At 42.7% G+C, this 24,056-nt stretch overlaps 1 protein-coding gene across 1 annotated transcript in view; it reads left to right on the top strand.

Annotated features, from left to right (window-relative positions):
- Nucleotides 1-2,676: 2,676 nt before the first annotated feature.
- The window catches only part of ARHGEF37 (Rho guanine nucleotide exchange factor 37), a 38,430-nt gene continuing 17,050 nt past the window's right edge, over nucleotides 2,677-24,056 (top strand). The window contains exons 1-5 of the mRNA XM_068981295.1: nucleotides 2,677-2,862; nucleotides 4,363-4,486; nucleotides 13,644-13,791; nucleotides 22,220-22,419; nucleotides 23,581-23,711. Coding sequence (XP_068837396.1) covers nucleotides 2,677-2,862; nucleotides 4,363-4,486; nucleotides 13,644-13,791; nucleotides 22,220-22,419; nucleotides 23,581-23,711 — 789 coding nt within the window. The remainder of the gene's footprint in view (nucleotides 2,863-4,362; nucleotides 4,487-13,643; nucleotides 13,792-22,219; nucleotides 22,420-23,580; nucleotides 23,712-24,056) is intronic.

The raw sequence follows: 24,056 nt of genomic DNA on the forward strand, positions 1-24,056 counted from the left end.
GCATCACCTTGGGAAGCCCCTTCAAAGCTATGAAAGCATACAATTTAAAGAGATGGATAGTTCTACATTTGTGATGAGAAGGAAAAACAGATAATTCTGTTGTACAGTGTTTGTTATAAAAAGCACCCTGTCCTCTTCTCTTGCCTTCTCCAGGCACTACCAGGCAGTTCCTTCTGCTGATTTTAGCTGATTGCACACATGTGCTGTTCCTTCTTGAGCAGCACAATTTAGGCATTGTTCTTTGATTTCCACTATGGAGGATTAGGCGTTAGCTCTTTTTGACTCCTCCTCCCACACCCTGTCCTCTCAGTACATAATATGAATTAGATCACTTGCATTATTACCTGTGTAGAATCTATTTATAGTTGAATCAGGTAGTGACGCATAATTACTTTTACCTTTTCTACACAATCTTGTTGTAAAAATTGTTATAACAATTTTTTGTTTGTTGGTTTATTTCTTAGTTTCACATGTATTGTCTGTGTAATTGCCTAAATAAGGACCCTATTCTCTGCTGTTTCAGTAAATTTGTCCTCAAGACATTCTAGTATCTAGCCCAGACTGTTTGCTGTCTGTCACCAACAGTCAAACTTAGGATTTCCTTTTATCTATCTTGGGAATTTCCTTGGCCTCTCACATATCAGGTTACCAGTTTCCTGTATCTAGTGTCTTTTTGTGTGTGATTTATTTCTTTATTTTGGTCGAACAGTTTCCTGACAAGGAAACTATAAGGTAAATTCTCCAGGTCTTCAGGATTCTGAAATTTCCTCCTAGTGTGTTTAGATTTGATTTTTTAAAAAAACTTATCCTGCTTGGGACTTGTACTTAGATCTAAGCAATAATATCTTTTATAATAAATTCTGGACAATTATTAGTCTCATTTCTTCATATATTGCCTCTTCTCACTCTCTTTATTCTTGTCCCCTGGAACACAGAGTTGGTACATGATCTTATTTCAGTGTCCAGATTCCTTAATTCTCTTTCATATTTTGCATGATTTTCACTTTCTTTTTAGCAGTCTGTATAATTTCTTCATATCTATCTGCTCCTTTCCTATTTCTCTTTCCTAAATATTTAAAGTGTCCTTTTAGTTTTTAATTTCAAAGACTAAATTTTTAACATCTGTAAGTTCTGCTTGGTGCTTTAAAAAATCGTACAGGTCTTCATTTTTTGTATGTCTTTTCTTCTCCTGCTTGTTTTATAGTTTCTGTCCAACAGTTTGATTGTCTGATGTTCTGGGGATCTAATCCTGCTCTTGCTGTCTCTGATGATGCTCACTTACACTGGAGTTCATATAATTTTGGATTTTAAGCTCATCTTCAGGACAGGGTTATCTCTTGGAGTACCATGTGGCCTAGATTAAGAATGTGTCCTCCTGGAGACATTTTATTTTTTCTGTGGATATTAATACTAGCATTAGTTCAAGACTTCTTTTTTGTTGTGGCATATTTCTCAGCATTGAGTTCCTTGGAACACATGTGTAGTATACATTTGAACCTGCAATCCAGTGAAAGCAGGCCTGTTATGAGTTGTCAGAAAGGACTTTTCCTTTATTCAGGACCCAAGTCAAGATGAAGAAACATCTTTGTCATTTTCTGTGTAGGTAGGGGGGGCATTTCTTTTCTACTCCCCCATTTCTCTAGCGTGCTTGAGGAAAGGAGCTTGTTTCCTGATTCTCCCTGGGCACTAATGCCCAAGTCTCTGAATCACTGAGCTGGGCAGTGCTCTCTTCTTTGCCCACCCTGTCCACTTTGACTGCAGCTGCATCAGCTTAGTTGCTTCTGCCCTGGTTTTCCATTCCCTTTGGTTGGGGATCCCTACTGATTTCCTTTACTTTCTTGTAATACTTGCCATCCAGTGAAAAGGAAGTTTGTTAAAGCTGATCTTGCATTTCTAGGTGTTTTGTAGTAGGGAGATTTTTCTTGTCCATAGTATTGCCATTTGTACTTTTTAAACTTAGAGATGGAAGAGAAAAGAACATCTGGCTGGGAGGATCAGGAAAGGCCTTAGAGATGGATGCAAGAGCCTAGAGGCATGGGAGGGGTCACAGCAGGTGCAAAAGCACAGAGGCAGGAAATGACTATGCAGGAATGGAGAAAAGCACGTGACTTTCTTTCGCTGGAGTGTCAGGGAAGAGGAAAAATGAGCCCAGAGGCAGAGGATACCAGATCACAAGCTTTGTTTCAGGAAGTTTAAACTGGAAGCATATCCAAGATGAATGGGTGTGGGTGGCAGCAGGTGGGAGAGGGGTTTGGATTTGAAAAAATGATTCTGGAGGCTGTAGAAATAGTCAAGGTGATAGGTAGTGTGGCCTGAATGGGGTAGTGGCAGGTGAAAATGATGGAACCGTTGGGAGAAAGAGGGTGAGAGAGAGTCAGTGAACCAGATAAAGAAATCTGGGTTGAGAGCTGGGGGTGGGGAAAGGAAGAAAAAGCCAAGTAAGCACATTGTCTGAATCCTGGGAGATGAATTAAAAATGTCAACAATTATCTGAGCTGCGTTCTACCTTTTAAGATTTGTTCAGATACTAATAAATAGTTCATCTTGACTCTGTAGGCAGCTAAAGATGTTTTTAGGCCGCTCGGTGAATAGTTGTCTCTGGACTAAAGGCAGCATGTGCCAGTAGAGCTCCCAGAAGTGAATCTGGATGTGTCTGTCTTTCCAGAACCTGCTGACATGACGAGTCATGGGGACGATGCGCTGTCCTCTAGAACTGGTGCTCCAGGTGGGGATGACCGACTCTCTGAGGACAGATCCCTGCTCCAGCAGAGGCTGGCCGTCAGGGAGCTCCTCGACACCGAGGTCTCCTACTTGCACGTGCTCCAGCTCTGTGCCTCTGACATTAGGAGCCGCCTGCAGCAGGTACCTGGGTGGGGCCACACTCGGCCTGTCTTCAGAGAGGCAGACATGGGTCCCGGCTTCTGAGACCTCACATCTGTTCCTGGGGCAGGCTTGATGGAGGGGAAAGTGGTGAATGTGAAGTCATGCTACTTCTACTACTGGCCCTGCAACCTTCAGCAAGGCTTTTGACACCTCGGAGCCTTAGTATAAAAAGTGTTAGTTGCTCAGTTTTAGTATATTCTTCTGCTAAATGAGCAGAGAAGAATCACCTCAGAGAATTAAATGAGCTAATGGATAAGATAGCCCTTTATTAAGTTTAGAACAGATTGTTTTCAGTGACCTATTTTGTAATTGTCTCATTTAGAGGGTGGTAAGTGAAAGTGGAGAGTGAAAAAGCTTAAAGCTCAACATTCGGACACGACTGAGCGACTGAACTGAACTGAACATGAAAAAGTAATCATTACGTGGGTTTCTAGTTTAGTATTCATTTTTTACATCTTTTTTGCCCCAGTTTCAGAAATAACACAGGCTCTCTTTCTAAAATTTCAACCATCCTCTAGCATGTAAGGTCCATAAGGGAAAACGCTGTTTATTAATAGTTCAGTGTATTCCAGTTCTTGACATATAAATAATGGACTCCAATTAGTATTTATTGAATAAATGAAATAAGCAGATAATGTAGATGAAAACCCTCTCTTATTTTACCCTCCAAAATTGGGATTTTTCCTCTGGAGGCATTAAACAAACAAATATAGATTGTTACTTATTTTAGCAAAAATAAAGCAGACTCTAGATATTTTTCTACAGTTACCTTCTCCCACTTGATTGTGCATCCAGGGCTTCTGTCTTTATATATATTCTATATGGGGTTCCCTGGCAGCTCAGCAGTAAAGAATCTGCCTGCAGTGCAGGAGACACAGGAGATGTGGGTTCAGTCCCTGGGTTAGGAAGATCCCCTGGAGGAGGGCATGGTAACCCACTCCAGTATTCCTGTCTAAAAAATCCTATGGACAAAAGAGCCTGGCAGGATACAGTCCATAGAGTTGCAAAGAATTGGACATGACTGAAGCAACTGAGCACAGTCAACATATGTAAATATCCTGCATCCTTTTAACAGTGGTGTAGTTTAGTTCATAGGGGCTGGAGTTCAGAATATATCTAAAGGTAATAGTGGTAGGTGCCAAGTGTGTCAGAGCTGGAAAGAAGTCCAACTTCCCACATTTATATGGCAGCTGGGGAAATGAGAGAAGAAAAATTATAGTTGGCAGCAGACCTAGGATAACGCAGTTCAGCATTCCTTTCATGCTGAGTACTCCATCTCTTCCTCTCATCTCTTAGAGTAATAAAAATACCTAACTTATAAAATTTCAAAGTCTTTTCAAGCATTCCTCTGGAACGGTCTTCCCAAGAGAGATGGAACTCCGATGGTGTGACTATTCTGGACTACTGTCCGAAACCTACCAAAAAATCACTCTTACTGAACTCCTGAGCGACCTTCCATGGAGTCTTTGTTCCTTTTAGCTGCCACAGGGAGATCTGGATGTCCTGTTCTCAAACATTGATGACATCATCAAGGTGAACAGCAGACTGCTTCATGATCTGCAGGAGACAGCCTCCAGGGAAGAGGAACAAGTGCAGCTGATCGGTGAGCAAAAAACCAGGCAGTTGGCAGCCTGAGATTCCCGTGGAATTGTTCTAGGCATGTGGTCATTGCTGTACATTCCCCAGCATTCCAGGGAGATGCAGCTCAATGAGAGGCTGTTTTGGGAGTCCCTGAAATACAGCATGTCAGAGCTGGCAGAACTCTCAAATGATATCCAGCCCAACCCCATCACTATAGATGAAGAGACTGAGGCCTCAAGACAAAGAGGACCTACTGGTGGACACATAATTAGTTAGTGGTGTGGCTGAGACTCTATCCCAGGATTTTTTCACAGTCGTTCACTCAGTAGGTGCTTAGTGATCACCTGCAGTGTGCCATTCATTGTGCTGTGTGCTGAGGTAACAGAAGGGTCCGGTCAACTAGAGGGTCTGACCTTTTGTTCTTTTGGGTTAGTGAGTGAGAGAGACAGAAGATACAGAGATAAACAGGAGAATTTTAAGTAGTAATTTGTAATTTAAAGAATAACAAATACCTTAACTTTTGAGAAAATAGAAGGCCTCCTGAAGAGAGGACATTTGAACTGAGACCTGTTAGGGAGGAGCCAGCTATGAGATGATCTGGACAAAGAGTAGAGAAAATAGGTATTCAGAGGCCCTATTCTTTGGCAGAGATGAGCCTGGGATATTTGATGGACAAGGCTGATGAGGCTCCAGGGCAATGAGTAAGGGAAGAGTATAGGAGATAGGATAGAAGAGGCAGAGAAGGACCAGACCCTGCAAGGCCTTCTAGGAGTGTGGATTTGCTCCCAAGTGTGATGAGACATCATTGGACAATTTTGAGCAGGGGAGTGATATAGTCAGATTTCTTTTTCAAAGATCCTTTTGGTAGTTGTGTACAAAGATCCTTTTGGTAGATTGTGAAAGAGTGGCAAGAGTGGAAGTAATGAGATCAGCTGGTGGTTTTACCTTCACCTAGGTGAGAGATGGAGGTGGACTCCTGATTCTGAAATAATTAGGATGACCAGACATAAAGGAGGAGGATGAGTAGGTGTAAACTTCAAACTTCTGCAGTCCCTTCCCGTCTCCTGTTCTGGGGCTACTTGATAAAACTTCTATGGTTAGAGGTTTTCAGGTGGAGTCAGAGGACAAAGGTGGATGGGCTCACAAAGGTGGATGGGCGCAGGCTCAGCAGTTGTGATGCACAGGCTTAGTGCTCCATGGCCTGTGGGATCTTCCCAGACCAGAGATGGAACCCATGTCTCCTACATTGACAGGTGAATTCTTTATCACTGAGCCACCAGGAAAGCCCAACTATTTCCTAGAGCTTTATAGAGGAATACAAAATTAAGGAATGAGATTTTTTAACAGTATCTAGGTAATACTTTTACCTTTTATCACTGTATCTATATTTCTGTTAATGATGACCACTTATTTGAGTGAGATTTTTTATTATATTTTATTTGCACTGGATTTTAGTTGCAGCATGTGAACTCTTAGTTAAGGTATGTGGGATCTCGTTCCCTGACCAGAGATCAAACCCGGGTCTCCTGCACTGGAAATGTAGAGTCTTAGCCACTGGACCACCAGGGAAGTCCCTTGAGTAGAAATTGTTACAGCCTCAGGTTGAAGATGCTCCAGAGACCTGGGGACTCTGAGGTCAGCATCTTCTGTTGGTATGGGTTTGAGATTCAACTAATTCCTTGTTAAGGGTCCTTACCTGTTCATTTCTGCCTTCCAGCTTAACCTGTAAAAAGTTAAGATGCTACCTTGTCCAAGCCTGGTGAAATCTCCATTCCCTGACTTCCCTGTTTCCCTGATAGATTGGCCACATAAAATACAGGATGCTCAGTTACATTTGAATTTCACATAAACAATGAAAATTATACTAAGTTTACTGAATTACACCAAGTTTATCCCATGGAATACTTGGGACATACTTATATTAAAACTTTGACTATTTATCTGAAGTTAAGATTTAACTGAGCATCTTATGTGTCGTCCTCCCCTGCCCCACCGCCCCCCTGTATTTTGTCAAGCCTGTCCCCTGGCCTTTACTGAGTGTACAGACAATAGCCTTCTCATCCTCTGCCCCTTGTGGTTAGCCAAAAAGAGATACAAAGAATCCACACGGGCTTTTCTTTTCCTAGGTGCAACTTTGTGCTTGATCATGGCTGAGCTGGTTTCTACCAGCTCTTCCTATTCCTCTCTCATCCCCCAGGCCCTGCTATGCAAGGGAGGCCCTTATCCCAGTTCCATACCACAGCATTTTAAAAGATTTTTGGACATCAGGCATGAACCTCCCAAATGAGTCAGGTTCCATGTTCTTATGAATGATTTCAAATGCAGCTCCAGGTGGAGTTCCCCCACGGGCTCCTGTCACGGGAAGGCACCGTGTTCTAGTTCAGTCTTACCTAAAAGAAATGCAGTGTGAGCCATGAATTTAACTTAAGACTTTTGAGTAGCTCCATTAAAAAAACTAAAGCAGTGAAATGAATTTTAATGATATATCTCATTTAACCCAATATATCAAAATAATATTTCAACTTGTAATTAGTGTAAAACTTATTCATGGTACATTCTACTTTTTTTTTGTACCAAGTCTTTGCAATCCAGTGTCGTTTACACTGACAGCACATCTTAATTGGGATTCTCTATATTTCAAGTTCCCAGGAGTTATATATGGCTCGTGGCTTATAGGTCAAGTGGTTTAGAGCAGGGCCTTTGGAATCTGACTTGCAAGGTTCTGTCACCCACATCTCGTTCATGTCTCTGAGCCTCAGTTTCATGCCATCTGTATGAAAATAGTACCCATTTTGGTGCCAGCCATGACTATGGGTACCTAAATCAGTCCTGAATACTCACTGGAAGGACTGATCCTGAAACTGAAACTCCAATACTTTGGCCATCTGATGCAAAGAACTGACTCATTTGAAAAGACCCTACTTCTGGGAAAGATTGAAGGCGGGAGGAGAAGGGGATGACAGAGTATGAGATGGTTGGATGGCATCTCCGACTTGATGGACATGAGTTTGGGTAAGCTCCAGGAGTTGGTGATGGACAGGGAAGCCTGGCATGCTGCAGTGCATGGGATTGCAAAGAATCGGACACAACTGAGCAACTGAAGTGAACTGGACATGAAATAGCCCTTTTTATTCTCATGACCTTGTTACTTATTGATTATTATTATTAGTGGGCAACAGAGGATCCAGGTATGCATGCAGCCCATAGAGTCCCAAAGAATCAGGCACGACTTAGTGACTGAACAAAAACATTATCATCCCCATTTTATTGAAGACAAACCCGAGACTCGGAAAGGTTAAGTAACTTTCCTAAGGTCAAACAGCTTGACCAGGCAGTCATGATTTGAGCAGCTCCTTCAGACAACAGCCTGCCTCCCTTTCTCATTTATCCAGCCAGAGGTAGAGTGGACTTTTGATACTGAGAGTAACTCTTAGCTGCTGACTTCTTTCCAATCTGTGACTAAGGAGGACAAGAGGAGAAGAAATGGTGCCCCTGCATTCCTGCCTGTTGGACAGCTCTGCTCTCTGCTCTAGGGAAGTTTGCTTTCCTCCACCTTCAGTTATGGAAACACCCCTGCCCCTGGCCATGCCAGTGTGATGCAGTTTCTTTGGCAAAAGTCACATTCCTGCAGAACAGCCTAAGTAGAGAAGAATGTGGGAACCGCCCCAGGTTACAGGGCTACGCCCAAGCTATCTTCTAGTGAGGTCATCTCTGCAACTAGTTGACCTCCCTATCCTATGCATTCTCCCTAACTACAGTTTTGGGTAGTCTTTCCTGGTCACGTTCTCCCTTGTTCTGGGGGCTTCTCCCTTGTTCTGGGGGCTTCTCCCAAGGGAGTTCTTTCTGAGGATTGTCTTGACCAGCACTGGGGAGAGGTTTTGGTTCCTGGGGTGGTAGTCTTGCTGTGGGAGCCTTTGCTGAGAGCTGGACCATGTTGGTCCAGTTACTCCCTGTCTCAAGGGGGGCTGGGTGCATTTCACAGGTACAACACGGGATCAGCAGGCTTTAGGCTTAGCGTGGCTTCCTGTGGTCTGTGGCTTCCTTTTGTGGCTAATACGTTTCTCTTCACCCTCACCACTATCCCCTTAGACAGCCAGATAGTCTTGCCTTTTGTTTTTTTAACATTTGTTCATTCATTATTGGCTGCACTGAGTCTTTGTTGCTGCGTGGGCTTTCTCTAGTTGTAGAGAGTGGGGCCTACTCTCTAGTTGTTGTGCACAGGCTTCTCATTGCGTGGCTTCACTTGTAGAGCACAGGCTCCAGGGCACATGGGCTTCAGTTGATGCAGCTCATGGGCTTAGCTGCCCCAAGACACATGGTATCTTCTCAGACTAGGGATCAAACCAGTGTCCCCCGAATTCCAAGGAGGATTCTTATCCACTGGACCATCAGGGAAGTCCTGTAGTAGCCTTTTAATAGCTATTCCTCTTGCCATGTTTTACTCCTGATTTAGTCTCAACATAGTATAGCTCTAATAGACTATCTTTTTAGAGCACTTTTAGATTTACAGAAAAATTAAGTAGAGGGAATTCCCAGTAATTAGTTTTCTTCTACATATATTGCTTGATTGATGGCATTAAAATTGATTTATAATATTCTTAATATATATTAATAGTTTCATGTGTACAACATTTCATTTGATTTTATATATACTACAACGTGCCCACAACTGAAAATTTAGTTTTTATTTGTCAGCAAGCAGTTGACCCACTTTAACCATTTTCAGATCAGTTCAGTTCAGTTTAGTCACTCAGTTGTTTCCGACTCTTTGCGACCCCATGAATCGCAGCACGCCAGGCCTCCCTGTCCATCACCAACTCCCAGAGTTCACTCAAACTCAAGTCCATGGAGTTGGTGATGCCATCCAGCCATCTCATCCTCGGTCGTCCCCTTCTCCTCCTGCCCCCAATCCCTCCCAGCATCAGAGTCTCTTCCAATGAGTCAACTCTTTGCATGAGGTGGCCAAAGTACTGGAGCTTCAGCTTTAGCATCAGTCTTTCCAAAGAACACCCAGGACTGATCTCCTTTAGAATGGACTGGTTGGATCTTCTTGCAGTCCAAGGGACTCTCAAGAGTCTTCTCCAACACCACAGATCAAAAGCATCAATTCTTCGGCACTCAGCTTTTTTCACAGTCCAACTCTCACATCCATACATGACTACTGGAAAAGCCATAGCCTTGACTAGACGGACCTTTGTTGGCAAAATAATGTCTCTGCTTCTTAATATGCTATCTAGGTTGGTCATAACTTTCCTTCCAAGGAGTAAGTGTCTTTTAATTTCATGGCTGCAGTCACCATCTGCAGTGATTTTGGAGCCCCCCAGAATAAAGTCTGATACTGTTTCCCCATCTATTTCCCATGAAGTGATGGGACCAGATGCCATGATCTTCATTTTCTGAATGTTGAGCTTTAAGCCAACTTTTTCACTCTCCTCTTTCACTTTCATCAAAAGGCTTTTTAGTTCCTCTTCACTTTCTGTCATAAGGGTGGTGTCATCTGCATATCTGATATTTCTCCCAGCAATCTTGATTCCAGCTTGTGTTTCTTCCAGCCCAGCGTTTCTCATTATGTACTCTGCATATAAGTTAAACAAACAGGGTGACAGTATACAGCCTTGACGTACTCCTTTTCCTATTTGGAACCAGTCTGTTGTTCCATGTCCAGTTCTAACTGTTGCTTCCTGACCTGCATATAGGTTTCTCAAGAGGCAGGTCAGGTGGTCTGGTATTCCCATCTCTTTCAGAATTTTCCGCAGTTTATTGTGATCCACACAGTCAAAGGCTTTGGCCTGCCCCCAATTCCCCTTTCCACCTACATTTATTAATTCTTATTCTATAAGCAAGAAATGTCCCTTCCATTCACTTTTTAAAAGTTATTTTTAGTTGTCAAATTTTTAGGTATAGTTGATTTATAGTGTTATATGTTTTAATTGTACAGCATAGTGATTCACAATTTTTATTATTTATTTATTGTATTTATGGCTGTGTTTGATCATCATTGCTTTACGCAGGCCTTCTCCAGTTGAGGTGATTGGTGGCTACTGTCTAGTTATGCTCAGGCTTCTCATTGCAGTGGTTTCTCTTATTGCGGAGCATGGGCTCTAGACATGTGGGCTTCAGTAGTTGTGGCACTGGTTCATAATTTTTAAAGGTTATAGTATAGATTTTTAAGTGTAAACTCATGGATATTTGGTTTATTCCATGAATCAGAATCCAGTACTATTATTATTCATTTTCTTGCTCAAATTTTATCAGCTTTGGCCATAGGAGCTCTTTCAAGTTGACACCTGTGTCCTTTCAATGTGTCTCTTAACAATTTGTGAGCATTTTCTTGCTTTCTGACACTACAAGGTGTTCTCAGCTCATCTTGTATTTTCCTTGCCCTATCCTTGCGATCAGCTTTTCTCCTGGGAAACCTGATTCCTACCTTTGGTGTGCTTATTGCTCCTGGGGTGTCATTGCTTCTAGGCCCTCTTAGCTGATATTTAGGAAATATATGTATATATACCAACACATGCATGTACACATATCTACATTTCTTTCTATATCTATCCATCTATGTTGTTGTTTAGTTGCCAAGTCATGTCCAAATTTTTGCAACTCCATAGACTATAGCCTGCCAGGCTCCTCTGTCCATGGGATTTCCCAGGCAAGAATACTGGAGTGTGTTGCCATTTCCTTCCTTCTCCAGGGGATCTTCCCGACTCAGGGGTCACACCTGCATCTCCTGCAATGGCAGTTGGATTCTTTACCACTGAGCCACCAGGGAAGCTCGTCTATATTTATATATTTAAAATACATAAAACCATGAGTTCCTACTAATACCTCCAATTCCAGTCCAGTATCTCAGGGTTCATTCTGATCTTTCCTCTTTTCTTATTTGCAGCATCTTTCTGGGACAGGTAGAAATGGTTGCCATTATCTACAGTGTATTTACTTATTTGTTCGAAGTTAGTAGTCACTTAGAGTGTTTTTTTTTTTTTTTGGTTATGTTATATTTTAATAAAAAATTCTAGCCTGTACCTTTGTGAAAAATACTTATGTTAATTTTTTCATACACCCTTCAGTGTGATTATGTTATTCATTTGTAATAGAATTAGGTTCATTCCTTATTGCTTGTATTCTATTTGGGGTTCCCCTTCCACATCCTGGTTGGTCTTAGCTGTATATTTATTTTGGGAGTATGTAAAATATTACCATGGTTCCAAGATCAGAGCTATATAAGAAGGTATATTCAGTAAAGCATTGTTCCCCTCTCATCCCTACTGTCCTATCCCATTCCCTTTTCTTTCCATCCCATTCTGTCTCCCCAGTAAGTAACTAATCTCATAAGTTTCTGGTTTTTTTTTTTTGATATAGAATGTCACAACTTGGCATGTCATTCGTGTGCAGGGGACTGCCAGTCTTTCTTGTATTGTTATAACTTTAGTGTAAGTGCTATTGAAATTGAGCATGAGCGTGATCCTTTTAAAACAAAAACTAGATCATTGTCACCCCTGCTCAAAACCTAGTTGCTTCCTGCCACCATTAGAATAAAGCCTGAACACCTTACTGCACCATATTTACTTACTTCAAGGCCCTGCATAATCTGGCTTCAGTTTTCTGTTTATTTTCTCTACTTCGTGCCCTTGCTCACTGTGTTCCAGCCATACCTGCCTTCTTGTGTCACCTGCATGTCCAAGCATTCACTTGCCTGAAGGCCTTTGTGTTTATCCTTCCGTAAGCCTGGCACTGCTCTTCCCTCAGACTTTCAGGGATGGATGGATTCTTTTGCACTATGATAAACATCCACATCTTTATGGAGGTCTTTCCTAAATAGATCTCCTGTGTGTATGTGCTTAGTTGCTTAGTCATGTCTGACTCTTTGCGACTCCATGGACTGTAGCCTGCCAGTCTCCTCTATCCCATGGAATTTTCCAGGCAAGATAAACTGGAGTGGGTTGCCATTTCCTACTCCAAGGAATCTTCCCAACCCAGGGATCGAACCCATGTCTCTTGTGTGTCCTGCATTGGCAGGCAGATTCTTGACCACAGTGACACCTCTAACTCTTTATCTGGCTTTGTTTAAATCTGTGGTACTCATCACTACCTGGCATCAGTTCAGTTCAGTCGCTCAGTCGTGTCTGACTCTTTGCGACCCCATGTACCGCAGCACACCAGGCCTCCCTGTCCATCACCAACTCCCAGAGTTTACCCAAACTCATGTCCATTGAGTCGGTGATGCCGTCCAACCATCTCATTCTCAGTCGTCCCCTTCTCCTCCTGCCCTCAATCTTTCCCAGCATCAGGGTCTTTTCAAATGAGTCAGCTCTGCGCATCAGGTGCCCAAAGTATTGGCGTTTCAGCTTCAACATCAGTCCTTCCAATGAACACCCAGGATGGATCTCCTTTAGGATAGACTGGTTGGATCGCCTTGCATATGTAATATATAAATAAATATATTTGTTATTGTCTGTCTTCCCCATGAGAATATCAGCCCCATGAGGCAGGGTCATTATTTCATTCAAAGAACTTAGAAGAGTGCCTCATACACAGTCAGCACAAAAGTAGTTGGTAAGTTTTTGAGAAATGAAGTTTGTGTCAGGTGCTTTATATACATTTTTAAAATTAATCATTCCAGTGAACACTTGGAGGTGAGTACTATCTGTATTCCCATCTATAGATGAAAATATGGAGGGTCAGAGGGATCAGATACTCACCCTAGACTGTACTACTGAGAAAGGATTGGCTGGAGATCTGGCTCTACTTCTTTCTGACTCCAAAGCCCACATTTGTGACTATCCATGCTGTGCTGTAGAATGTCTTTGTAAACAGGGTTTGGAATTATACTTACCATACATGGTAATTATAAAGATATAACATGAATGTGTTTTGTAAACTATAAAGCATCGTCCAAATGTGACAATTATCAGTATCATTACTGTAATTATAGATACTGTTTATTAAGCACACACACTACATCATTGTGTCACTTAATCCTACAGCAGCCTTTTGAAAGTGAGATGAAAACATGGGAGCTGAGGAAGATGAGGTGACTTGCCCAAGGTTACAAAGCTGGTTAAGCCCGGCAGTCTTACGTCAGAGCTAAAGTGCTTAGCTGTGTCACTCACAGCCTCCCTGTTCTAAGCAAGAGGACATGCAGAAACGCTTTTGAGAACTTGCTGCTTTTTCACTGTCAGGTAACGCATTCCTGGAATTTCAAGAGGAGTTGGAGCAAGTCTATAAGGTGTACTGTGCCAGCTACGAACAGGCCTTGCTGCTGGTAGAGACCTACCGGAAGGAGCCAGAGCTGCAGCGGGAGATCCAGGGCATCATTGAGGCAGTGCTGTGAGTAGAAGGATCCCTACGGATGCTGAGGTCAGGGGCTGTTAAAGTCTCACCCTAGCTTGGGGCTGCTCACACTGTTTCAGGAGTGTCCTAGTCAGGCTAGGCTAGGCTATGTTGCAGAGACAAACAACGCCCAACTCTTTAAGTGGTTTCAGCCAATGAGGTTTCCGCCTTCCTTATGCTCCAATATGGGTTAACTTGGGGCTCTTCCCAGTGTCATGCTCACTCTGGAATTCAAGCTGACACCAGCCACTGTCTGGAACATGGCCGGTGACTTGGCAAGGAACAAAGAACTCTGGAGGGTCTCACACTGGTTACTAAATGTTCCAGGCCAGAAGTCACATCCATTGCTTCTCATAATTCAGAGTACAGAACTAATCACCTGACTTCATCCAGTACCAGGAGGCCAGGGCATGCCTTCCAGCCATGTGTTCAGAGGTGGAAAAACAGAAACATTTGGTGAACAGCACTTGTGCGCACCATAGGGAGGGCAGTGAGATGGTAGGAACCATGTGCTGTAAGCAGCAGTGGCAGGAAGCAGGCTTGCACCACCTGAGGAGACTTCTCTACAGATGCCTGGAGTCCTGCCCCACAGGAAAGGATCAGAACTGCCTTGGGAGGCCTCGCAGCCCAGAGCTGGCACCAGTGAGTGGGAGCTCGGGGTAGAGATACGTAGAGAATAAATTTTTTAAATTAAAATTTTGAACAGGTAGCACTTAACACAGTTTAAAAGCTTTAAAACATCTGAATTTAAACAGTAAAAGTGAAAGATCTCCCCCACCCTGTCCCTTCCTCCATCCAACTGTTGCAACTACCTGCAAAGTCAAGGTAACCACTTTTAAATTCCTTGTGGATCTTTGTAGAGTTCCTGTATACCTATACAAGTAAATCTAAATATATACTCTTATTTTCCCATCTTCTTATAAAAGTTTATAATTTTTTTCACTTATGTTATATCTTGGAGGTCTTTCCGATCCAATACATATATGTATGACCCTTTGGATGGCTATGTATTTTTCTACCATGTGGTTGTTCCACAGTTTATTTAACTGCTCTCTATTGATGGATATTGGTTTGTTTCTATTCTTTGTAGCATTATAGATAAAGCTATGTGATTATTCACGAACATATGTTATTTTACTAAGGTGCAAATAAAAGTATCTATAAGTTAAATTTCCAGATGTGAAATTGCTAGATTAAAGGAAGTATATGTTAATAATTTTGATACTATTGCAAAATTTCTCACTGTAAAGGTAATACCAGTTGATATTCCCATGAACAAATATAAGGGTGTTTCCCCTCAGCCTCACCAGCAGAGTACATTGTGAAACTTCAGAGTTTTTACCACTGAGATAGGTGAAAAATGGCATCTCAATGTTTCATTTTGTATTTATCTTCTTATGAGTAAAGTGCATCATCATATATTTAAAATGACTTGCATTAGGACTTCCTTGGTGGTCTGGTGGTTAAGACTTCGTGTTCCCAGTGCATAGGGCACAGGTTCAATCCCTGGTTGGAGAATTAAGATGCTGCATGCCATGCAGCATGGTCAAAAAAAAAAAAGCTTATATCTTCCCCAAGCTTACCAAGTGAAGACAGATGAAGGTCATCTTCTGGAAGTCAGAATAGTGTAGGAGGAACAGAGGTTATCATTGTTATTTCATCTTACTTAGGCATTTCCTGTTTACACCCAAGAGAGTGTAGGTTTTGGTCTTTAAAGCTAGCAATATCTCATGTGGAGCCTCCTGCTACCTCTCTTTCTTCTCTCCCTTATCATATCCTTAACCCCTGTGCCCCCTGAAGCCTTCTTTTGAAGTAGCCATGTCCTAGCCCCTCCCAGCCCCAAAAAAGCCTACTTTCATTTCCTTTGATTCCTTGGATCCCTTCGTGGATCTTACAAACTTAGGCTTTTGTAAGGGTCACTAAATACATTTCTACAGGAGTGAGGCAAGTAACAGAAATGAGGGAAGCAGGATGCCAGCTGTGAGACAAAAGGGAGTAATGGAGACTGTGGCAAATCAGAGCCAGCAGTCCCTGTATAGAGTGCAGCTGCAGCCCAGCCTCAGCTGATCACTGTTATATCAAGTAAATTTTGCTATAGCGTATCACCCCAAATATTGTGGTTTAAAATAGAAATCATTTCCAAAATTTGTTTAAAGCAAATATTTCTCAAGGTCACATTTGTGCATGTTAGCAATTTAGCTGGACTCAGTAAATGATTTTTCTAGTCCTGGCTGAACTCCCTCACATGTCTGTGATCAACCATAGGTCAGTTTTGCTGACGTTTGCTGGACTTTCCTATGAACGTGGGACACACGAGCTGACTCAGCTCTGCCTTTTGAGATCTCTGCTTAGAACTGGCATACTGTGCCAGGCTTGGGAGGTGGAAAAATAGTCCCCACTTCTTGGTGGGAGAAGCTTCAAGGTCATATTCAAAGGGTATAGATACAGAGAGTAAAGTAATTGCAGCCATTTTTTGGTAAACCACCTACCTCAGTTGCTGTGTAGAAATATGATTCCACTGTGGCCAGATCCTCTGATCTTTCAAGAGAAACCAGAAGCTTTGATGTAAGTCTCTGCAGTGTTAAATATTGGCATCTAGTTCAGACATGTTGGAAGCACTGTGTGGGGGGCCCTAGTTGGCACAGAGGCTGCTCTTTGTCACATTTTCTGCACTCCGGTGTTTCCCAACTGGGCCAGACATTTCTCATGGGCTTTGGCGCCAGGCAGCCTGGCAACGAATTGAGCTCTCTGCTCTTTATTCTCCTTGGCAGGAGCCATTTAGTGTCTCAGAACCTAGTTTCCCTATATGTAGAGTGGGAGTAAAAGCAACAGCTCATGGGGATGTAGACTCACTGCATACAGGTAATACTCAGTAATTCCCTAGTGATGCCATAGCTATGGTGGTTATCTTGGTTAGGAAGGGATTATGCTTCCCTGAGACCACACTGTGGTTCTCTGCTCCTTCAGTCCCAGTGCTCCCTTTTTATAACAAATTTTTTTTAATACTTTTTATTTATTTTATTTTTAATTTATTTTACTTTACAATACTGTATAGGTTTTGCCATACATTGACATGAATCCAGCACGGGTGTATATACTTTCCCAAACATGAACCCCCCTCCCACCTCCCTCCCCATAACATCTCTCTGGGTCATCACCATGTACCAGCCCCAAGCATGCTGTATCCTGCGTCAGACATAGACTGGCGATTCGATTCTTACATGATAGTATACATGTTACAATGCCATTCTCCCAAATCATCTCACCCTCTCCCTCTCCCTCAGAGTCCAGAAGTCCGTTATACACATCTGTGTCTTTTTTGCTGTCTTGCATACAGGGTCGTCATTGCCATCTTTCTAAATTCCATATATATGTGTTAGTACACTGTATTGGTGTTTTCCTTTCTGGCTTACTTCACTCTGTATAATCGGCTCCAGTTTCATCCATCTCATCAGAACTGATTCAAATGTATTCTTTTTAACGGCTGAGTAATACTCCATTGTGTATATGTACCAAAGCTTTCTTATCCATTCATCTGCTGATGGACATCTAGGTTGTTTCCATGTCCTGGCTGTTATAAACAGTGCTGCGATGAACATTGGGGTACATGTGTCTCTTTCAATTTTGGTTTCCTCGGTGTGTATGCCCAGCAGTGGGATTGCTGGGTCATAAGGTAGTTCTATTTGCAATTTTTTAAGGAATCTCCACACTGTTCTCCAAAGTGGCTGTACTAGTTTGCATTCCCACCAACAGTGTAGGAGGGTTCCCTTTTCTCCACACCCTCTCCAGCATTTATTGCTTGCAGATTTTTGGATCGCAGACATTCTGACTGGTGTGAAGTGGTACCTCATTGTGGTTTTGATTTGCATTTCTCTGATAATGAGTGATGTTGAGCATCTTTTCATGTGTTTCTTAGCCATCCATATGTCTTCTTTGGAGAAATGTCTATTTAGTTCTTTGGCCCATTTTTTGATTGGGTCGTTTATTTTTCTGGAATTGAGCTGCATAAGTTGCTTGTATATTTTTGAGATTAGTTGTTTGTCAGTTGCTTCATTTGCTATTATTTTCTCCCATTCAGAAGGCTGTCTTTTCACCTTGCTTATATTTTCCTTTGTTGTTATAACAAATTTATTATCCTGAGTTACATTCTGAAAAAAATTCTCCTACCCATATACATAATTGAAAAAAATAAACATAATGGCTTAGCTATAATTAAAAGAGAAATAAAAAGAAAATAACTCCTAATAATGTAATATGTATTACATATGTAATATATAACATGTATAATATGATGTATGCAAATTGCTTGGGCACCACTACACTAGCAATCACATGGTTATAAGCGAAAAAGAATCAGAAGCCATTCTGTACACAAAGTACAGAAAACCAAAAGAGCAGATAATATGTGTACCCTGGAATGACACAAACTTGACTTCCTTGTGTATGGTAAGAGAAAGAAGGAAACAACATAATTGAAGTAGGGATAATATTACATACTGGGAGGCAGAGAAAATGAGGAATGATATTCTTACAGATGGCCTGTGCCGTATTTACAAAAGGTAGTACCATAGTAATTCCCAGTGTGAAGATATGTGACTGGAAGTCCAGGTGTCACAAAAATATCTCAGTTCTTGAAATTGCAGTCCGTTTCAAGGCATTCATTCAGTCTCTGAATGTTGAGAGGGGCATATGAAGCATAGAACAATTCTCTATAATGCAAGACTGTCCTTGAAGGATATTCTGCTTCCCTGGGACCCTGTCCACTAAATGCCTGCAGCACCCCAGAGCCTGCAGTTTTAAGATTGCCCTCAGTGAAATCCTCTGGTCTAATGTTGCAGCAGGAAGGACATCCTTTCAGTCATCCCAATTTTACTCTGTGTATTTCCAGGAAGACAGAAAATAGACTTCCTATGGGAAAGTATAGACATTGGATGGTGGGTGGGTGGATGGATGGGTAGATAGAATGAATTTTAAGGGGTTCCTACTATGTATGCTGCTCTAGAACTATTAATCACCTCCCTCCTGAAACAGTCATCCTGGCTTTCTGTGCTAATAATCATGGGGCTCTTTCTGGAGCCTGGCTGACTAGGATCATACCAGCTGGATATCCAGAGATGATAAATGGCACTATTTCAATAGATCTTTGTGATTCCAAAATATATGCTACCTCCCACTTTTTATTTGGGTGGGTGAGTTGGTGAGGTGTTTAGTTTATCCTAGCTCTTAAGGCCGGAGAAGGCAATTGCACCCCGCTCTAGTACTCTTGCCTGGAAAATCCCATGGACAGAGGAGCCCGGTGGGCTGCCATCTGTGGGGTCGCACAGAGTCGGACACGACTGAAGCGAACTAGCAGCAGCAGCAGCAGCAGCTCTTAAGGCAGCGCTTCCCACCTGGTGGCCAGTGGAATCAGAGGCTTGTCCTTGCAGCCACAGGAAGCTTTGCTTTAGGGAGACCAGTCTAATGGTACAGCTTTCAGGGAGGAGGAGAGGTGGATCAGTCTAACACAAAGCACCCGGAGTTCCACAACAACTTGGCAGAGTGTTGGGAGAAGACACATAATCTGTTTTCCTTTATTGGCGGTTTTTTGTTTAAGTATGAAAGTAACATACTTATTGAAAAAAGGAAATTTCAAACAATACACAGATTATGTAAAGTAAAAAGTATAAGTCCATTCCCCCTTGGTTTCCTGTTTCCCATGCCTCCCCCTAGTAGTTAACATGTTCCATCCAAATTTGATTCTGTGTATTTACAGACAGGTAAGAAATAGACTTTCCATGGGAAAATCTAGATGTTAGATGGATGGATAGATAAATAGAAAGAATGAATGAATTAATGAATTTTTAAGACTCCTGCTCTACATTCTGGAGGAGGCAATGGCACCCCACTGTAGCACTCTTGCCTGGAAAATCCCATGGACGGCGGAGCCTGTTAGGCTGCAGTCCATGGGGTCGCTAAGAGTCAGACACAACTGAGCGACTTCACTTTCACTTTTCACTTTCATGCATTAAAGAAGGAAATGGCACTCCACTCCAGTGTTCTTGCCTAGAGAATCCCAGGGATGGGGGAGCCTGGTGGGCTGCCATCTACGGGGTCGCACAGAGTTGGACACAACTGAAGCGACTTAGCAGCAGCAGCAGCACTCTACATTCTAGGACTTGTTTTTTCACTTAACCATAGCCATGAATTATTTTACCAAGTTCCTTTTTTTTTTTTAAACCATGTTCTTCTTTAGTGGCTACATAGGGTTCTTTTCCAGGGCAGCTTATAGTCAATTCATCCCCTGTTGATGGATATTTGAGTTGTTTCCCAAATGTTACTGTCACAGAGTTGCTGAATAACTTCTACCTTTACCCATGCTCACTTGAGTTAATATTTCTGTGGGTAGATTTCTGTAGTAGGATTGAGGGAATTGTATATTTCACAAATTGCTAAATTACTCTCTAAAAAGATCCCACCAACTGATACTCTCACCAAGAGAATATAAGAGGACTGGTTTCCCCATATTCATACAACTCTGGGTGAGTCTTTCAATTTTTTTTTTTTTGGCCACACCATGTGGCATGGGAGATCTTAGTTCTTCAATCAGGATTGCACCCATACCCCTTGCATTGGGAACACAGAGTCTTAACCACTAAACTACTAGGGAAGTCCCAAGTCTTTTAATTTTTATTGCCCATCTGATAGGCTACATAAAGAGCTTTTTCCAAATTACTTTAGGAAGGCTGTAAAGAAAGAGGTTGCTGTAATTCTGTAGTTCTTGATGATTGTGGAGAAGAGATGTAATCATCTCTTTGAAGGCTCCCTGCCCTCTGTCGTCTCTGATTTGTGAGGCAATAGTTGTCCCCATGAGGCAGTTGTCCTTTTCCTATCAAAAGTAAGCCCAGAGGACAGAGTTTTACAAATATCTGACCACCGTTTCCACCTCTCCTGCCCACAGTCAGCCAGGCGCTAGGAAACCCTTGGTGAGAGCAGATGGTCAGCACAGGCATAACCTGACAGATAGTTCAACCCCTGCATTCCAACTCCTGCAGTTAATGGGAGGGAGGGGGTAGTTCCTACCTGCGCTGTCTGTTCTAGGCCTTATGGCTGATCTTTCCTGGACATTTGGTCTGGAGGTTTTTTCCATAGGAAGAAGAGCAAGAGGCAAAGGTACTGTAGAGAGGAGGCCAGATAATAGTCATGAGAGGTATTTGTGAGTCTTCGTGAAGGAGGCATGCTTAGACATTGATGTTTGAAACCCTCGTGTGTTTCTCAGAAGGTGGGTCTGTGGGCTACTGGTCATGATCAAAGAAAGACTGTTGGAGCCTTGTCCCAGATGCCATTGACATGGGCACTCTTTCTGCAAATTCCAGACATCATCAGGAAGGGGGCTAGAAATAATCATTTATGCATCAAATGGTACATCTGTAAGGGACCTTGACACTATTAGTTCCTGTGTTTTGTATTTTCCTTTTTCAAATTAAAATTTTCAGCCCTATAGAAAAATAGAATAATGTAATGAACACACACACCCATCACCTGAAATGAGCAAGTATAAATGCCTTCTGTTTGCTGCATCTAGCTTTATACTAAGTAATTTAAAGGAAATTACAGATACTATGAGTTTTTACCCTTAAATACTTTACATGCCTCTCTAAACATTAAATTCCTATGATTAAAAAAAAATGTTTGGAGGGGGCTGTGCCCCAAGGCTTGTGAGATCTTAGTTCTTCCACTGGGGATTAAACCTGGGCCTACCACAGTGGAAGCACTGAATCCTAACCATCAAACCACCCACCAGGGATTTCCCAAGTTCTTGTGATTTTAAAAGCGCTTCTTTTTTGAAGCAGCAGGACCATTTTTTAAAATGAAATACCACGTGCGTGTCCAGCAGATGGAGTTGTGCTTGAGACATACCCAAGTGGAGATCTCAAGTAGGCTAGTTGACCATGTGAGTCTGGAGCTCTGGGCAGAAGTAAGAAGTGGAGATCTGGGTTTGCCTTGTGTTTAAAGCCGTAGGACTAAAGGAGCTCAGGAAGAGAGTGAGTGGAGAGAGGAGGCCCCAGGGCACTCCAGCGTTGGAGAGAAGCCAGGAAAGTGGCCCATGGAGTGAGAGAAACAGGACAAAGGGCATCTCTGGGGCCAAAATTTTTGAAGCAAGTGTTTTGAGAAATAGGGAATGGTCTGCTGTATCTGCTATTGAGAGACCAAGTAAACTGAGGACAGAGAACTGACCTTCGGAATTAGTACATATGGGGAACCGAGGTCCAGAAAAGGGTAAAGTGAGGACTAGCAGTACCCGATGAGGAAATTGAGGACTCCCAAAGGAGGGCGACTTGCCTGAGATCACACAGAGTGTTAAACAACAGAGCTAGGACTAGACCCCAGGCCCTTTGGTGCCCCCAAGGGTGGACTTGACCTACTTAACACCAGCCTTCTCCCTCAGGCCGCAAGCTGGACCTTCAGGCCTCAGTTTCTTGCTGGTAATTCCTCTGCAGAGGATTACCAAATACCCATTGCTGCTGCAGAAAATTCTGGAAAACACACTCCCTGATGCCAGTGCCTACGCTGTCCTTCAGAGGGCTACCTCTGCCCTCCAAGATGTGGTCACCAACATCAATGAGTACAAGAGGCGCAAAGAAGTGGGTAAGGACTTGGGGCATTTAGGTGATACATTAGTGAGAGTGCTTCTAGTTAACAAAAAACTCACCTCAAACTGGCTTCACTAGTAAAGGGAAGACAGTCACTTATGTAACCTATAAGTCCAGAGGTAACGTGGGCTTTAAGTAGGATTTAATCTGGGAGCTGGTGTCATTTCCCTATAATTCTCTTGTCTCTGACCTTCACTATGTGTCACTTGCCTCTTCAAACTGGCCTCCCTCATAACAATAAGTGGCTATTGCTGTCCTAAGACTCAAGTCTGAACCCTACACCTTCCAGGAGAACATGGACCCTTTCTCCACTTAGCTGTAAACACTAAATTGGAGCTTCATTCTAATAGGATTTATTTGAGTCATATGCTCACCCTGAACCAATTGCCATGGTTAGGGGTATGCCATGAACTGTTTGGCTTATGCCTGGGTTGTAAGCCTCTCTTTGAACCTGTCACTGTGGTAGAGGAGTGAGGATTGTGTGAATTGGCTTATAACAGTCAGCAACCACTCCCTGAACTAAAGTGAAATCATTCTTATCCAAACCACATGGCTGCTACACTAAGGAGAAATGAATACTGGGAGGCAAAGAGCTGTGTATGTATCAGGGATGAGGGTAGGAGGAGAAAATGGGGAGACTGTTGCCTCTCAAGTTGCTAAAACAGAAAGGTCTGCAGAGTGTCACAGTGTCCTAGGTAGAGGAAAAGCTTACACAACTAAGACAGTATAGTAATGATAATTTAGCTAATCTTTACTAAGGGGTAGCTATGACTTGTTTTTTTTCACTTATTTTGTTTGATCCTTACGATAGTCCTGAGGTTGGCACTGTTAGTCTCATTTCACAGTTGGGTAAAATGAGAACTTAAGTCATTTGCTTCATTTCCATCAACTTATGTGATCTCCCAGCAATCCTGGGAAGTGGTTGGCCTCATTTACAGATGAGGAAACTGAGGCGCAAGAAATCAAGCTGGTATGAACTTCTTCAGTCAGTGAGGACTCTGAGCCCTGTGTTTTACCTCCAAGATCTGCCATCTAATGGGTGTGGCCCTGACGTTTGAGAAGAGGGCCTAAGAGGTGCCCAGCTGGGATGTCAGGGTCTCTTACTTTCCCGGGTCAGCTCTGGTCCCTGTGCCTTCCTTTTCCTCTGTTGGTGCAGCCTCCAAGTACACCAAGGTGGAGCCGCTGAGCCTCCGGGAGCGACTGGCTCGCATCAATACACACACCCTCTCCAAGAAGACCACCCGGCTAAGCCAGCTGCTGAAGCAGGAGGCGGGGCTCGTTCCCAGGGTAAGCAATGGACTGGAGGAAGGGTTGCATGCCAGCCATCCCAAGGGGCAAGACGGTGCGGTGGTGAGGCGGAGTCTTAGACTGCTTTCAGAGATGAGGAGACTGAGGCCAGGAAGGGGCAGAGTAGGCACCCTCACTTGATTCTTTTGTTTAAAGTTTGCTGGTTCTTTATAGATTTTTTGCTGTGGACCATTTTTAAAGTCTTTGAATTTATTTCAATATTGCTTCTGTTTTATGTCCTGGCGTTTTGGCCACAAGGCATATGGGATCTTAGCTTCCTGTTCAGTTTAGTTCAGTTGCTCAGTTGTGTCTGACTCTTTGCAACTGCATGGACTGCAGCACACC

This window comes from Capricornis sumatraensis, chromosome 9 (genome assembly GCF_032405125.1).
Source record: "Capricornis sumatraensis isolate serow.1 chromosome 9, serow.2, whole genome shotgun sequence".
Taxonomy (NCBI): Eukaryota; Metazoa; Chordata; class Mammalia; order Artiodactyla; family Bovidae; genus Capricornis; species Capricornis sumatraensis.